This window comes from Sabethes cyaneus, chromosome 2, assembly GCF_943734655.1.
Source record: "Sabethes cyaneus chromosome 2, idSabCyanKW18_F2, whole genome shotgun sequence".
Lineage (NCBI taxonomy): Eukaryota > Metazoa > Arthropoda > Insecta > Diptera > Culicidae > Sabethes > Sabethes cyaneus.
The window spans coordinates 3235082-3253289 of record NC_071354.1 but is presented as its reverse complement, the minus strand read 5'-3'; the positions used below and the strand labels follow the sequence as shown (position 1 = coordinate 3253289).

Here is an 18208-nt window from a genome sequence, read left to right as displayed (position 1 = left end):
CTATCGAATTTGCTGTTCAGCATTGCATTGAAATGTGCTAATCGAAGGGCAGGCGTGTAGAGAAACGGTACCATCTTCACGAAATCTCATATGCTCCTAGGGTTTGCGGACGATATCAATAACATCGGTGTTAACCGTAAGCTGTGAAAAAGGCGTACACGCATCTTAAGCAGGAAGCTGCAAGGATAGAGATAATCATAAATAATTCTACCAAAACAAAGTATATGATGGCTGATACAGAGCGTGGTAGCCCTTCGGGTGTTGGAACTGCGGTGGTGATAGTTGAAGATACTTTTGAAGTGGTCGACGAACTTGTTTATCTGGTACGTTTGTGACATGTGACAGCGATGTGAGCCGTAAAATAAAAAGGCGGATAGCGGCTGCCAACAGGACCTTCTACGGATTACATAGTCAACTGAGGTCCCGTAGCCTGCAATTCCGTACAAAATTCGTGCTCTGTAAGACACGTATTCTCCTGATACTACTCTACGGTCACGCAACGTGGACGTTGAAAGAGAGCGACCGACGAACTCTTGGCATTTTCGATCGTACGATCCTGCGATCAATTCTTGACGGCGAATTAGACGAAGGAATGTAGCGCTGGCGCATGAATCATGAAATATACCAAGTATGCAAAGATGCGGATATTGTCAATCGACTAAAACACGGCCGGCTACAATAGGCTGGCCACGTAACAAGGATGCCGGATGAAAGATTAGCGAAAACAATATTCAGCAGAGTACCCGGCAGAGACCGACGACTTCGAGGCAGACCCCCGCAGAGCAGCGGGTGTTAAGGGCAACTGAAGAGCGGCAGCCTAAGTCCGAGAAATGTGAGGACGGCTCCTAAATTCGGCATGGATTCGATAAGCGGATTGTCGCCGAGAAACTAAAACCGAACAAATTGAAAGCAGAGTGTGACGGGGGCGTATGAATCTCGAATTCAATACGCTGCTTGAAGATCACCTGGCGAATATCGGGAGGCTACGGTAGGCTGGACACGTCGTAAGGATGCCAGCCGACAGTTCGATGAGAACGGTTCTCTTCAACAACCTCACTGGCGGGATCAGAAAAAAGGAGTCTGGCTTGACCAGATCGAAAGCAACTTGCGGCTTCTGAAACGCCTGAGAAATTGGCGACGACCGGCCCAAGTTGAATAGACGATCGCTTGAAAGAACACGTGGATCGGCTCTTAGCTGACGACGACGAACAACCGATTAGAATGTTTGCAATGTTCAACTTCAATGTGCTAACTGGTAATTCATGTTCTTGGTGCGAGTATAACGGTAGTTTTGTACAATTGAAGGAAGGACGGTAGAAAAAAGTAATGAAACAAAAGTGTGGATAGAATCGTGGTAGATCGGCGTGAAGCGGAGAGGCGGAAAATTAGTAAACTGAGGGTCTTTGAAGCAACGCCAGAGAAGTTTTCTTCCGCACCCAACCTAGGGAATCTAATCTAGAATTATAACCGGGTTCGAATCCACTTCTCCTCCCAGGCCCTACGAATTGCAGGTATTGGGTAACATTTGAACCACAGCAGACTGGATAAAAGAAGACTCCACAACCCCCTTTGTTAAGCGCGCGACGTACGTAACTTTTGGGGAAAAAAGAAATATGAAACTGGTGAATAAGTTCAGTGCCAAACTGCTGAAGGAAAAACTGATAAATAAAGGTTTCGTCCGGTTTAGTGTCATTCGCGTTTATGGAAATCAACATGGTTTTATTACATCGCTTCCATTCATAAATTTATCTTGCCTAATCTAATCTTATCTAATCTCATACTAATGCAGCCAATTCTCGAAAGGATCCAGGAAAATGACGATTATATCATTTTTCTTGTCATCGAACAGGCCAATTGCGAACCAGAAATAATACCTAATTCCATTCAACAACTTAGAATGAAGAGGAAGGAAGAAAGCGTGGACCCCTCATACCGAACGCTTGCCATATAGATAATGATTTATGTAGAGTCGTTGCTTTATTAAGTGATACTCCGGACCCTCGGGGATGAACTAATGGCATTTAGACTAGAAGCCAGGCTGCAATAGGTCAAGGATATATCACCTTATTTCGCTTCCTGAAAATAGATTAGAACACCAACTGCCAAAACCATTAGTTTGAATAAAATGCGGATTATACTTGAAAATAAAGCCATCTGGTTCAATGGTTCACCTAAAACTACAGTTGTAAGTTGTCTAAATTCTCCATGTATTTTTACCACGAATTTTGAACTTCCCAAAGACAGCTGACATGTAATACGAACTAGCTACCGTGGAACAAACTTCATTCATACGTACACAAGTATAACGCATCATTCGTTTTTGGACACGGTGTGCCTTGGCAGGTATCCCAGGGATAACACAGTGATCAGAGCACCTTACAATAGGATTGGACAACTTCAAAATAACGTCGAGCATTGCATTGCTAGTCGTCCGCGGAACGAGATCAAATAAATGTAACTCGTCATTCTTCCTTTTATTGTTGGTCGCGGTTGCAGTGCGGAGTAAGAAAATAGATAAGAAAAAACACATTCGGACCGGACGGAACCGTGTCCAATGCATCAAAACGATAAGCTTGGATTCTATAATCGTTGCTAGTGCGGATAAATGTACTTGAACTTTTTGATACTTCAAATTCTTTTTACAGGAGCTGGGAGAGGGGGGGGGGTGATTTAAACTACTTTGTACGTTGAATTGAACTTTAGACTATACTTGAAAACTTACTTGAAACTTCTCAAACACAAACCGCATGTGGCATGGCATATAATTGGTACAAAAATATGTTTCAACACTTTATTATGTTGCTGGTTTTACGTAATTTTTGAGCCAAATTCATTAAACTCTAGGCTTCAAACAGCACATTTGCAATTAATTTTGCTCAAATCAGCTGTAAAACTAAGTCAAATACTTCCTAATATACAGCCCATATGGACTAACTTTAAACAAGCCGTAATTTCATCCTAAAAATCCAAGTTTCGCAAGTATTAGACACTCGTGATACTGTTACGCAAAGCGTTCTAATCAAACAAAAGAAAATATTTCCAACTGATAAAAGAATACCCCAGAACTACTTTGCTTAAAAATGTAAATGATAAGAATGAAAACACAACACAACAAGGAAATCCTAGAAACCCCAAAAAGTACGAATTATTTTTCTTTGTACTGTTTGATCGGGTCGGGCTAAACTATACTGATTTTGATTGATTGACAGCCGCCAGCAAAGAATAACACTTGCTGCAGCCAATTGTCCTTTGGCCTCCGCGGTTGCAGAAACAGGTGGTCACAGACCTACAGGTTTTGTTTGCGTTTCAATTTGTGGCCTAGGCAAAGAAGACTGCCGCTTGGCTGACTACTTTACTGGCTGGCTGACTCTTTACACAGCCGAGTAGATTTGTCCAAACAACAACGGAAACAGTGCACACTGCTCAAGATCGCCACAAACTCATGAATGAACCGAAGCACCCATCCTAGAGTCACATCCCATACAACAAGAATCGTTCGCCAATCTGTCAGTCAGTTGTTATGTCGTTTGTGTTTGGCTATATCTAGTTTGTTTATAAAACGGTCAGTTATAAATAAAGCAAACGAGCCGAACGAATGCAGAATGAACAAGAAAGTTTCGTTTTTGTGCCAATATTGCCTTGTTTTGGCCGCACCTTTTTGCGCGGCACAACTGCGAGGGTATCCCCGTTCCTTTCAGCCGTGCCACTTCGATCCGGGTGATTTCCTGTGGTCAACAGAAGCATTCCGATACATTTATGGTGCGATATGGCGCGTTTAGGTCGATAAAAGTCAAACTCGGCGGAAAAATAACCTTAGAATACAGTCCGGACACCGGCAAAGACCGACCATTTATGACGTAAATCCGATTTAATTGAGTTTTCAATAAATGAGGCTTGGGATTAAAAATATTTCTCGCTTTGCGCCTGTCTTCTTTATTTAGAAATTCCACAAATTCGCGGCAAAAACATTACCGTTTTTGATGGGAAGATTCGTCGCTTGCGAAGATGAGAGCTAGGTGGGGTAGGATGAAGGGTATTAGATAGATTCCTTCTTTTCATGTGGTGCGTGGGATTCACGGGGGTGCGGGGATTTATTTATAGGAGAAGTCGAAATTGTGAGAAAGACGACTATTTTTTTTTATCTCTACTCAAACGTCAAAAACAAGCCGGTAATTTTTGCCTTCTTCTATCTCAATCAGTGCGTTTTCTGTCGAAGAAAGTCGTCGGCAGTGGGTGAGGGGTCACCAGTAGGTTATTCTTCCAACTTTGGGGCGACCATCTGTACAACAATGTAGGATTTTATTAAAGGTGTGTGTATGTGTGATATACTCGCGGCATCTTAGAGCTGCAACGATGCGATTTCCTGTGAATGGACGCCAGATTCTGAGTGCGCGAATCGTGAAATTTGCACCCGTCATTTGCAGCACGTGTGTGCGCATTTCCACCGACCGAGACGGAATTTTGCCTTATGTTTCTATCTAATTGGATTAAAAGCAGACTTGCCTAGCCTGATCGGTCGATGGATGGACAACAAAGTGCAGCTTGTGGGCGCTTACTTTGTGCGCTTAGTTTAGTCCTACAGGTGCAATGAATTTGTGGAAAATCAAATGGTTATTCGATCCAAAGGTTCAGTGTTTTTGATTCGAATGAAGTAAGCAGTTTTCTTATCAGTTGTAAATGCCTAGGAATTATTCCGAGAATTCGCCACTGCTCGTCGCTCGCTATTTATACAGCGCATCGTTATCACGCGCTCTGTCGGCCTGATGTCACCGTTTATCACGTTTTTACTTTTTTGCTTACAGCGAAGTGAAGCCATAAGCAAACAGCTGGACGTCATTGCTGATAGTTTTATCGAATGTTCTCCTTTCCCTCTTACTATAAAAATTGCAAGTACCTTTCCCTGGCTTATTGCTTTTGCAATACTGTTTTTGTTAAATTAAATATTTTGTAAAACAAAAATATCAGCTTGGGGAGCGAATGGTTGCAGGTCCGATTCTCGTAGGCTCCGAAACGTAGTTTTCACAATGTATTCTATGCTTCATATATGTTTTCTAATGTTGACAGTATATTACAACGTTTACTAAATGAAACACAGCGGCTTTACAGCATTTCTGCTTTACATCTTGACTAATGTGAATCCCTAGGGGCGCTGAACGCATGCAGGGAGGATAATCTATCGTCACGTGAATTTTATTTACTCTCTTCGGCGGAAGTGTCAACCGAATCTGGAAGCTTAAGTGAGGCAATTTTTTGGCATCTCGCCTTTTCGGTGCTGATTCAGGGTAATGCAGTTGAATCACCTCCTTTTCGTGTGATCTTTTTCATTATGCAATATTTATTGAGAACTACTTAGCATTCTCTCTGATTCACGGGGGATGCAGAGACGAGTGAAATAGTGCCGTTATAAATATAGTTATCGACCAACGACCTGTCCGTCCGATGGGTGGGGAAGGAGGGCATGTGTGTCGATTGATTTGTCGCCCTAAAAGTGGGACTATCAGTGAACATATTTCGTCGCACTTCTGTACTTGTTTCTATCGATGACCATCCATTACAGTTGATGCAACGCTGGTTTAGGGTAGTTTTTAAACGTTTTAGATCCGAATAAGAAATTAAAGGATCTATAATAAAAACAAAACAAACAACACTTTGGAAATTTACGGCTTTTTTCAGGTTCTCTGTGTTACTCTTTCACCAGACATTCTGGCCACGTGTCCAGCCCAACACAGTCACATTGTACTACCTACAGTATATCAGTATATTTGTATACTTGAAACAGCTCCTGGTTCATGCGCCTGTGCCACAATCCATTTTGCCTAATTTTACACTCAAAACCGCAAGCACTCATCGATCGGCTTGATGATTAGCGCCTTTCCACGTTTGTTCTTCGTATTGCACCTTTCAAGGGGATGTTGAATAGCAGGTTAGAGAGTGTCCAACGTCACGAAAGTGGCTGAGGCCTCACTCGCTATTCTGACGCATGATTTTGACCCATCCAGTGTCGCACGCATCAGCTAAACTAAAGTCTAGTTTAACCGAAGCGTACGCCGTTTTAAAGTCCACAAACAGATGATGAATAGACAAGTTATATTACTGCAACTTGTCGAGTAAATGATGCAGGGTAAACATCTGATTCACCGTAGGGTGACCCTCACGAAAACCAGCTTGTTTCTCGCCAACCAAGACTCCGCTAACGGTCTCAGTCTACAGAACAGGATACGGGAGAGCACCCTATAGGCAGAATTGAAGTGCTGGAAGTCTCTCTTCCACCTGGCTGCTACCGCTGCTAACCGCTTTTAAGCCCGAGCTCTCCGAGTTCGGGGATCCAAAGCAAAACATGTTTATCCTGCTTGCTGAGTCCTTAGTACCTAACCAAATACTTCCTGGAAAATCATTAACTCTTCTGGCCCTCAATTGCCTCATTCCGTTGGTACTCTCGTCCTACTCAAGCGACTTGAGATGTCGCGCTATAATTTACTTCGGGATGCTATAGCTTTGCGCACTTCTTTCAATGGAATGTTCTTTCGCGTTCGCCGTTTTGGTGACAGCTCGAAAATCGATGTTATTTTATCGTTTTCGCCGGTGGTTTCGCCCGGTGGAATTTCGTGACTCCAAACACCAGCGGTAGATTTTCCTTCTTCACTTGACTGTATCCAACGTCGTCTTGAGTCAAGCATGTGCGAATGCCTTTATGGAACCATCAGGAAACCGATGTAAAAACGACTGCACCAATTTTGATGCGTCTGCCGCTATGATTTGCAGATTTAGGCCATATTTTGTTTCAGGATTTACACTACCAGCATGGTGTCTGCGGAACGCTTCATGGCTTGGTATTCTTCAACTGTGGAACAGATTAATTCCATAACTGCTTTTTTTTGTTTGATGGCACAGACTAATGCGTTTATCAATGATTTCTGTTCTTCTGTTCTCCAATTTGCGATTTTCTGTCTTCTGTTCTATTCTCCAATTTGCATTCGCCTTCTTCTTCAGATTCCAGCTTGGCAACGCAGTCTACGCGGTCCACGGATGAAGATGACAGATTTGAATTGATCGTCTGTGTGTGATACGGTTAACCTCGAAATCTTCACATCGCTTGTTCACTGTCGCTGCATACGTTACGTAGTACTTCTCAGTGCGCTACGAAAGTTGGAAGCACTGGTACCGTTTACTGAACAAGGTGGTCCTCATTCCGAACAGCTGCTTCAACTTCTTTACGGTAACCTCGAAAGAAAAAAAAACTCCCGGGGATGCATCGTCAAAAAGAAATTTATGTACTTGTCGTGCACCGTCACACGGAAGCTTTGTAGTAGGAGACGGGCCTTAACTGCCTCGTTCAGCTTAGCGCCGTCCTTCAGGAAAAGGCGTTCATATTTCTGTAATCTCGATGTCATGGAAAAACTCACAGATATTGGACGCCAACGATTCAATGATGAACTCAGGGCTGCCTGTTGGCTGTGTTCCACTTTCGAAATTTGCTCACCCGCTTGTAAGCAAGTGATCGTTTGCTTGTGAGATTTTATGCGTCAACAGCGAAATGGTAATATCATGTCAGTCCGTCAGTGATTTGATCTTCTGATGTTTTGTTTGACAGACTTTGTAGCCAAGTGTTAGTGTATAGAAAAATTGATAGATTTGAACATACGATGACTGGTTTGTTGGATCAGCATCGTACCACGAGGCCAACTGGGAAAAAACGGTTTGCAATAAATGCAGATCTCTTCTTCTGTTGCGGAACTAAACCAATGTGTCCAATATTTTGAATTATCGTAATATACCCCGTGTTTATCTTGTTGCTGAAGACACCTGATGTGTCCATGTGCTTGTGGTTCGTCAGAGCAAAGGGATGAAGTCTGGTTTCTTATTTGTCGAAGGTCATCTGTCCTGGTTTTTACTTGTCGGTGAGGTTCCAATAATAATCAGAAATACAGAATATAGTTGGTAAGGTCACATCGTCAGTAGCCTCTAGATCTGCGTCTTCTGTTCTCCTGTGGGGTATCTTTCCGCCGGTTTCGTTCGCTCCTCTTCTCAAGATATGTCAGATGCTGTTCCACTTACGCGTCCCAATCAATGTTTCTATTTGATGATATTGACGATAGAGTTCCGAATTGAAAATCCAAGCGTGAGGCCGCCAAACCCGAATGATGCATAATGAAGATCAGCAGTTGTCTACACCGAGAACGAATTTAATGTTTAAATTGAAAATTCGTTTTGGGGCCCATACGGTGATTTGTGCATCGAGCATTCCAAAGTCCAAAACCCCTGACCATCTTGATTCGTGTGTCTAACCTTGAAATTGGCTGGATTGTTAATGTTCAATCCCACTGACTTGGTCGTTGCGACGTTGACTATGAGACCTTGGAGTTGTCACGGAGATCATTAAGCTTGCTCTGCATATCGTATTGTCGTTAGCAGAGCAAGAGAATGTCGTCTGCCATAGTCAAAAGGCTCCAGGGTAATCCACGGTTTGATTCACTGTCAATGGCTCCAATTAAAAGCACGTCGTTTGGAGTACATATGTAGCCCTTTGTCACTCTTGGAGTAACCCATATAGGGATTGACAGGAGGCCATCGTGCCGCAATTTACCCTAAAATGATAAGAAAGACTACCAACTTGTTATCAGGAACTCGTCTATGCCTTAGTGCGCCACAGATGTTTTCGTGTTTCGGTCGAATGCTTTTTCGAAATTAACAAGTACCAGAAGAAATGAGCTCGAAATTTCGATGACTTGCTTCAACATAATACGGAGAGTTGTGATATGATCTACGCATCGGTCGGCAGGGAATCTAGTTTGCTATTGCTGGAGAGCAGCGTCGATTTGCTCCTAGATTCGATTAAGGAGTTTCCACCTTCAGATAGGTTCCCTCTCTTAGTGACTTTTACCATGGCATCATCCAGTTGACTGAAATTGTCGTAGTTTTCAAGATATTACTGAAGAGCTTCTGCAACATTTGTGGTGACAATACTAGGTAAGCTTTCTGCATCTCGGCTGAACTTCATACATTTGACATTTGATTTAAATGATAAACAAATGGACAGTTTCCTGTAAGGAGTCCTGTGATTGAGCTTAGTTCACTACGCGTTAAGGCAAGTAGTTTGTTATTTCTAGTTTTTTCCAAGTCAGTAGTTCGTCTTTTCCGGCGAAGGTGCCCAGAAACGGTTCGAGGTGATACTTGTCTTGCTAGGCTGTCAGCAAACTCATTACTCGTTTTCACAACGTCCAGGCACCCTGAAAAGTTCCTTTAAAGTTGTGCTGCACTCTTAAACTAATTTGGATGCACAATTCAGTTCCCCTCTTCTGTTCTGTGGGTACTGTTACTACTGCGTCCAGTATTTTGAACTATTGTGGTATACCCCGTTTTATTATTTTACTATACGCTTCAAGCTTACCTATCACTTATTGAGGAAGTGACAGGCTGGTAGCTGGAGCGAGACATGTACCAATCAGGGATGACTAGATTATGAACCTAGTACCCTGATCGGCGACGCCAACCAGATCTCCCCTTTTTGAGATACCGCAGTTTACGTACTATTTGTGATCCACGATTGCAAAGCAAGTGTTCCGAGGTTAAATATCATCTTGTACGAAACCGAGATTCCGAAGATGATATTTACTCGGACAATGTCCTGTCGCAAGACCGGTAAGCTTGCTGAGATCTCTCTTATTGAGACTCAGCGACTTTTGAGTAACTCTCATACTCGACGTTATATATTTTTAGATTGTTTGAGCGATTGTATAGTCATCCTACTGGCCATAACTGTGCCTTCTCCTTTTGTTTTAGCCCACCAAAGATCAGACAGAGTGAATCTCAAACCGTGAGTAGAGAGTTGGAGCAACATCTTCGTTTGTCGACTCACAACGAGTCGGCGTGTTGAGGATAGACGAGGATCAGGTCAGGACTGAACCTCTGCTAGCGCATCGTTCAAGTCCTGTTGCTCCCCTATTCTCGTCACCACCTCATTCGTTTCTTTGTTTTTCGGCAGAGAGAGCATGCACGGTAAGAAATCGTCCACTGCCTCAGTGACCGGCTTGATGCAGCAAGGGCAAATTACTGTGGAGGGCGCCCTGGTACTCTACAGGCTCCGTTGCGGCGAGAGAATTTATAGAACCCCCTCCACCATTCATCCCTCGGCACGGGTCGCGTCACACCTTGGATTAGGGGTTTATCCATTCAAGTGTAACATGCCATGGATAACAGCTATTAAAACCATCCTCCTTTAGGGGCTTTGGACCCTCTGCTTTGGTTCTTAGTAGTCTTACCTCCTACAAGAATCGTCTTGCAGGCGGAAAGTTTACATCCAGCCTTCGCAACTTGTTTCATCGGAAGGGAAAATACGGTGACAAATGTGTAAAAGAACATCTAATCAAAAAGAATTCAAGAGGTATAGTAAAACTGGAAAGAAATAAATGACCCAAACTGCGCAATTAAGCAGTGCTTAGTTTTTGGGGGCGATGTTTAGAGTATGACTTGCTATGAAACTTTTCGTTTTACTACATTATTTTTCTAATAGTGGGAGGTGTGTCATAACCAATTTTTTACTTGCTTGAATATGTTGTATGCAAATCACGTAAAGAATGCATGTGACAAACTTTTCTCTATCATTTATTATGGCGGAAATCTAATCCTTTCCATAATGATTCGGGCAGATTACATTTTTATTTGTCGGAAGGTTTGACCACTGTGACCATTATTTTGATCTATTGTGGTAAGCATATATTTAAAAACTTAGAAACGCATAACTAGTTTTTATTCAAATTAAAACGTGTTGGCACTAAAATAAAGCATTTGGATTATACATGATTTGAACAAATATGAGTTGAGCGTATGATATAAAAAATGAAGGAAATTATTTTTGCATAAAAATTGAAATTGTTACTAATCGTCAGTTGAATTTGTTATTAACTTTAAGCTTATGTTACAATTTTTCCGACAATATAAGATAGGTTTTATTTATATTTGAACTTGTGAGTTTCTGAGATTTGCTTACATAGTTTGTGGTACTAGACATAAAATATTTGGAGTCATTTGGTGAATTAAAAAGGAAAGCGTATTTCATATTTCACCGGTCAACCAAACGTAGTCGAGGTAAAAATAAATAAAGACAAAAGCGAGCTTTGTGTTTCCTGGTTATTAATCTAGCACTAATCGTACTTGTCACACGAAGGACGTTGGTTGAAAGTTGTCGGCTTGTGGAGAGTGCACACAGAGCCAGCCGGGTGTGCTGATAATCTAATTCATTAAATTTTTACACAAACAAAACGTTAAAGAGAAAAGACTGCGATCGTATCGAATCGAGGTTGCAAACAGCGACTTTAAGGTCAACTGCGCGAGTAGAAAGCAATATTTCAAATTCCTCAGAGATACCGTTGACGCCTAAAAATAATAGTGTCCATTAAATTGTATTTATTTATAAGCAAATAACCGGCAAAAATATGCTCAAACGTGCGGCAAGATTAGAAGGCAGAGGTTTTTCGGGAATACACCAGTAGACTGGGGTGCGCAATGCCGGCACAATTTCGGTTGAATTGTTGTTTACACTGAAAACTGTTCATTTTGGCTTTTAGAAGCTGTGTGTTGGGTCGATCGTGGGTGTATGATTTCTTCAGAATAGGACTATAGCGAAGAGCAGGATGAACATCGACATGGATCGGCGTAAGCGCCTAAATTCGCCACTTACTTTTTACAAACCACACTTTTTCGCGTGGTTTTTCATGACGAAAGTGTACACGAGCACCACGGTATAGCATCTTGTTCTTTTTCCTCAATGGACCGACTGCTGCACGCGTTGTCGCTTGTCGGTGTCGTCGGAGGAGCGGAGCACTTTTGTCCGCAATTTTGAAGCATCTTATCGCCAACATCATCAACCATCATCGCTGGCCCCGTGCAGAGATTGACATTGAGGTATTCAAAGTTCAGCACTGTTGTGTCGAGAAACCGACTAGCGAAGCGACTACAGTAGCAGGCATGATGGGTGATGGCGTATAGAAAGTATAAATCAATTCTGAAGTCGAACGTACGACCAGACGGTTTTCGTTTGTGACGGGTAAGTGTGTCTGGCACCGGGATTCCAATCCCGCCAGTGCCACCCACCTGTAGTGCGGAGGTGAAAATTTTAATTACCAACCACGGCCGGACACTGCTGCTACTGACTGGTTGGTGCTACTGTTTGTTGCATCCCATCGCAGCGCATCGTAAAAAGGATTATATTTAGAGGTTGGACATAGTTCTTAGCGGACGATTTTTCAAAAGTAAACGCGGCAGTTTTGTGTCTTTTTTATTTTTGTCCAGAGTTATAATTATTGAAAACTCGCTATTGCCAGGTGAACATGTCGAATTAAAATGGGTCTTTTTATCTTTTCGCTTTTTTTGCAGCCAGAAGCCGAATTGTTATCTTACTCTCGTTTACACACGGAGCAAGGCCTGAGGAGGATGGCCGATTATGGCGACTAACTCTCCCAAGAAGCCGCCAGAACATGATACGACCACCGAGACCTTTGTTTTTAACCACACCGTCAATAACATCGATAATAGCAGCAGCACCAGCAGCAGCAGTGGCAATTTCCTAAATAAACGGCGGTCAACTTGTTCCTGCTCGAACATTGCTATTATGCAATTGTTTCACGAGATGAAGCAGAAATTTCCTACCGTGCCGGACCATGTGGTTTCCGATGTTGTGACGGCCAATTGTCATAACCGACCGGCGTGTATCGATAGTCTAGAGAAGGCGGTTCTGGGGACCCCCTCAACGGTGCAGGCTTATCCGTCGCAATCGATACACAGTACAACGCTGAAGCGGCGGATAAACGAGCGAAAGTTAAGCAAGCTGGAAAGCAGTCTTAGCAGCGGCAGTAACAGCAGCCGGGAAAATAGTGTCGATAAGCTATCGAGAAGTGTTGGTGACGCCATCGGTAGCAGTAATGGTGATTTCGTAGACAATAATAACAGGCTGAATAGCGGCGCAACAACGGTCAACAGCATTGGCGATGTACCACGTGACAGTGGTAGTGCAAATAATGCTGATAACAACCCAACGACAACGACGACTACCACTGCGGCTGCTTTTGATAACAATAATAATCGAGTTGCATTGAGCAGACCCAATACTCTCGCATTTAGTGGGCCGCGGCCGACGCGAGTTGCTCCGTTACCGCCCATCAGTTCTACCATCACCGCTAGTCCGGAACTAGGGGAAACTGTGAACGTCCAGTTAAACGTGACTGTGTCGCCAGTCGCTAATCGGAGTCCAATCGGACATCGTCATACGTCCACCCTACAACTGCAACCGGAACCTCCTTATTCTCGTGAATTAGCGCAAGCATCAAGTAGTTTCAATACTCCCGGGGCGCTGCCTGCCGGGGCTAACAGTCGGAGTTCTACGTCTGTTAATTTAACATTACGGCAGCCGAGCGATCGACCGCAGTCACCTATTCACATTCACGCTAGTCCCCTCAAGTATACGGCCAAAGGCTTCAACGCTCAGTCTGGCATCCAGAGCAAGCTCGAAATCACCTTTCGCGACGGGTTTGGATCGATCAGTGCCATGAGAACACATGTTCCTGGTTACGAAGCGGGCTCGACAACGACAGCTGGTATCACCTGTACTGATGCCAATGGCAATGTTAATAGTAGTAATAGTCATAGTAATAGTAATTATTTAACACACGGGCAACAGCAGCAGAACCCTTACAGGGATCCACACTATCAGCAGATGATGGCACAGTACTTTCCGCCGAATATCGGCGAAAGCAACATGCAATCATTTGCAAACAATGAGAATGATGGACTTAACCGGCAGCATCTGTATCAGAACTACCTAACAGGTAACCTATTTAGCTTGCTTTCTTTTCTCAATGCTTCAATTAATTTTTTTTTCGTGATCAATTTTAGAGGTGGCCATAACGCAGCAGCTGGATCAAAAGAATCGCTTGAGCGAGGAAGTTGATCGATACCGACAGCAGCTGGATTCAATCCGTCGGGAAATTTGGGTCCTGCAGCAACCTCTCTCGCCACATGATGCGCTCTGTCTCAGTCGAGAGATCGAAATACTAGCGTTTGAAGTCGACCAAATGCAAAAAGAGATCGACTCGGCAGAGCTTACTGGCTCGGTCAGCTTACCGGTGGCATCTGTGGAGGATGGCCTATCCGCACTCAGCATAGAAGGTATCTCATTCTATCAATCAAAGCTGGTTTATTATTTTCCTAAAATACTCATTTCTTAGCAGGATCTCCCACAGCACCGGTCGCTCCAAATGTCAACCGACCGCCCCGTCCGCCAAGACCGCCACCACCGAAAATTCCACAACCCCATCCAGCACCTTCAGTATCAGCCGCCGGCGCCGGCAGTACGTTGTACACGCTTGAGGGTCGATATCCGGGTCGTTCTATATCGGCTCCCGCCGCCGGCGGTAGGTCAGTCGATCCCACCGGCGGCAGTGTAATTAACGTTGGAGAGCCATGGACTTGCAGCCTTTGTACATTCCAAAACCACGAACTCATGACCAGATGCGAAGTGTGCTCGTTGGCCAAAGTTCCCGGTAGACTATTACCTCAAGTTTCCGTACCAGCGCCGTCATCTGCATCATCCCATCAATCCGCCGCACTAGCTATTGCATCACCGTTGCCTCAATCAGCGCCAATAGCGAATAGCGTCTTGCTACAGTCACCCTCGACCACCTCCTCCTCCTCGTCGGTAGCCTCCTCGACAGCCTCAACGCCGCAAGCGCAACCGGCTCCGCCGCCAATCCAAAACGCTCAGTATCAGAAGTCGTCGATCGAGTGCTGAGGATATACGTAAACGATACCTCGAGGAGCGAAGGGTGGGAGAGACAGCTCTAACAGCAACTGCTATTTACTGCACTACAAAAAATCCTAAAACAACAATCTGGCCGCTATCAGTCGGAGTGAAGAGTGTGCTGATTTTACCAGTGTAGTTGTTCTTTCAATGAATTCGATTGTTTTCCTTTTTTCGCCGGAATGATTGTGCAAGCTTTCGTCACGCAAAACAGATAACACACCAACAGACGCCGCTGCTGGCAGGAAACCATCTAGCGAAATCAAATTCCCCCCCCAAAAAAACATGCAAATGAAAAAAGATAACCATTGTCCTACAGTGTGTGAAAAACGACTCGCTCGCTCGCTCGCGGAGATGTTGCTGTAATCACAAGTGTAGGACACGCCTGTCTAATTAACGTTCGAAATTAACGTGCTTTATTTTAATATTCTAACACGCAAAACCTTTCTAAGACCGTACTAAGAGTTTTGAACTAATTAATCGTATAGTGTGTTTTGCTGTGGCGAGTGTAGTAGTGTACGCGGGTGTCTTTATCGGGGGTTGAACCAACCAAGATAAGCTTCGATGGACGGAAGCAGCACACGCGCATGTACCAGGCCGTGATCGGAGTGTGATAACTAATGTATCTTTATCTTTACATGTTAACTTCCACAACAATCAACAACAGTGAACGTTTATAAGTGTAAAGTTAAATTATGCTGAACTGTATGATTAGGATGGATATCACCATTATCCAGGTTGTAAAACGTGTATAACGAAATTGTTAGCGGCGGCTGCTTCGAATAAGTGTTTACGTTTTAATTAGCGGTAGCATACATCTCAGGGAATTTTATGCTAGACTATTTTCGGTTTTTAATGTAGGTTGTAGCTCATCATTTTCACTTTAAAAATTCTAAAAAGAGCATTGGTTTTGCTATCTGTTTCTTGCTACAGCTTGAAAATAATTCCCAATCGCAGTAAGCTGGAAAACATTTCCAATCCCTACCATTTGAAGTTTGAGAAAAATAAGTTTTTAGTTGATCACGAAAAATATAATTTAAAATAATTTCAGAAAGTCGATAATCTGCCTAGCTCCTGAAAGCTAAGCTGAGCTTTTTTGATGGGTTCTGCTGTCACAAGGTTACTGAGTCTGCTTTGACAAATGAGTGATCATGTATTCTTATTCTTATCTAAGGAAAATGAGAACATTCGATGTCAAATGACTTTAGTGAATTAACATGAGTTTATCTTAAGACTTCTCCACATCCTTCCTTTGTACTAAATTTTGCATTACCCACAATTAAGGCCTTCTGCCGGGACGCAATTTATAAGAATGGTACTGGCTCGAGGAGCGTAATGAAGCCTCTTGTTCATAGGCAGCCCAGCTTATTGAGTTACGTCAGTAGGCGATCCGCCAACGGTGGAAGGCAGGAAAACCTTGTCTATAAACAGAAACATTCTGCTTCCAAATGCTAGCCGTAGCGTAGAACAAGGCTAATTGATTTCTAAACATCTCTTCTTTCCAATTTATAATTATTGAATTAATGATAGTGTTTACAAGTGTTGGATGTTGATGTCACGATAAGCAAGGGAGCAACGATCAACTTAACCAGAGTCCTGTTTAGGCCTAAAACGCTCGCCTCCAGTCAATCAATCATTAACATGGAGGTGCACCGTCACGCATTGACTTACGGCAAGGGTCAGGTCCCGTGATTCAATAATATTTACACTCATGTTTATTGAAATCACTGTAACAAATTATGAATCAAATTATAAATTCTAAGGGGGCTGTCATTTGACAACCGATCCAAACTCTCTTGATTCTATTTTTTCTTCATTGCCTGTGTACTCACAGGACAGTACTCAGTAATGGAAATGTTCGCCATTATATAGGTATACAAGTGAAAACAAAGGGCGATCAAACCGAGAGAAGCGGTTGTGTTGGTAGAATGTCCACATACACTATCTAATCAAAACTTATTTGTGATCGCGTACCACCTGCTCACCAAGCGAGCATCAAAGTCAAACATTCACATTCTGTGTTTCAACTGACCGGTATTTCGATCGGAGGAGGATGGTATTCCTTATTCCGCCAGCCAAATCAAATGGACAAACAAGTCGATCGAAATTAAGTAAGAGTTAGCAAAAGCGGGTTCCAATTCGGAATTCATCGGTCCGGAGCCTTTTTGCGGCATATCAAAATGCACAATCAAAATGGAACTTAAACGTTGGGAAGAACAAAAGATGACGGCCAATTGGATGGCTGTCAGAGGTTCTAACCAGTCAAAAAGATTCATTAATCTAAACGCAAAAAAAACCACCAAAAAGCTTATAGAGTTTAACAAGAGAGCTCTGTGCACATACACCGGCCTAGTAACAGGGCACTGTCCGAGTAGACATCATTTAAAGAACATGGGTCGTGTTGAAAATGATATCTGTCGCTTCTGCAATCTGAAAGCGAAACGTCGGAACATCTGCTCTGCAGTTGTAGTGCGCTTTACATGAGCAGAGCTGATTTTCTTGACAAGAGATCTCCTAGTGAAATTTGGTCTGCTAATCCCGGGAAGGTTATCGGTTTCGTAAACCAGATTATACCTGACTGGGAACGTGCAGGAGCAAATGGCTAGTTGTCTATAAAATGGCAATTGGCTTGCAAGGTATGTACAGTAAACAGGGATATACTACAAAAGTTCAAACTAATGGACAAAGTAGTCAAATCCCCCAACAAAAAAAGTAAGATCAACCAATAATCTTTGTTTTCGTCACAAAGGTAAAGTTGATTGTTCTGTTACAGTAGTAAAGAACAAACTATTCTGATATGTCTTACTTGGCACGCAGGAAATTATTGTCGTTGTATGGCATTACTTTCGAGTACTAACCACGCTGGATAGAATACCTAACACCCTCGTCTAATCATCCATTTGATCCAATCAGTGGCATATTTGATTTCGCTGATCCCAAATATTTACTTGTTTACTTACTTATGTGTCCATGTCCGCTGGTCCGACAAAACAAAGGGATGAAATCAGAGATCTCCACTGCCGACGGTTATCCACCATGGCTTTTCTCTGTCGCCGAGACAAGTTCTCGTCTACAACCCGGATGTCTTTGGGGTCTTTGGCAAAGCTGCGTCGCCTTGAGCCTCTGGTACTGCCTCCTCAATGCTATCCTTGCTAATACCAGTCGAGTGCTTCTCTGCAAATATGCAAAAATAAAAATGTAAGACATTTTTCGGATCTTCGAATTAATTCGAGATATTTAGCGATAAATCGACTACCAGTCCAAATCTCCGAATGCTTAATATTTACTAACATATTGATCAAATTTATTTTCAATCAGGCAACCAAAAGGATTGTTTCGAAGCAGCCGCTTTACAAAAATGTATCTAGCTAAAATCAATTGTAATTGTTAAAGAAAAAATAAAAACATAATTTAACA

General features: G+C 43.0%; 1 protein-coding gene across 3 annotated transcripts in view; it reads left to right on the top strand.

Moving 5' to 3' along the window:
* The window catches only part of LOC128737867 (dual specificity protein kinase splB), a 31481-nt gene extending 13273 nt beyond the window's left edge, over positions 1-18208 (top strand). For 2 of the 3 annotated variants that reach the window (XM_053832602.1, XM_053832603.1), the window contains exons 2-4: positions 12373-13820; positions 13888-14160; positions 14220-18208. In XM_053832602.1, the coding sequence (XP_053688577.1) occupies positions 12440-13820; positions 13888-14160; positions 14220-14782 (2217 nt within the window). In that variant the 5' untranslated portion in view covers positions 12373-12439 and the 3' untranslated portion in view covers positions 14783-18208. The remainder of the gene's footprint in view (positions 1-12372; positions 13821-13887; positions 14161-14219) is intronic. The other variant, XM_053832604.1, reaches the window with a different exon arrangement.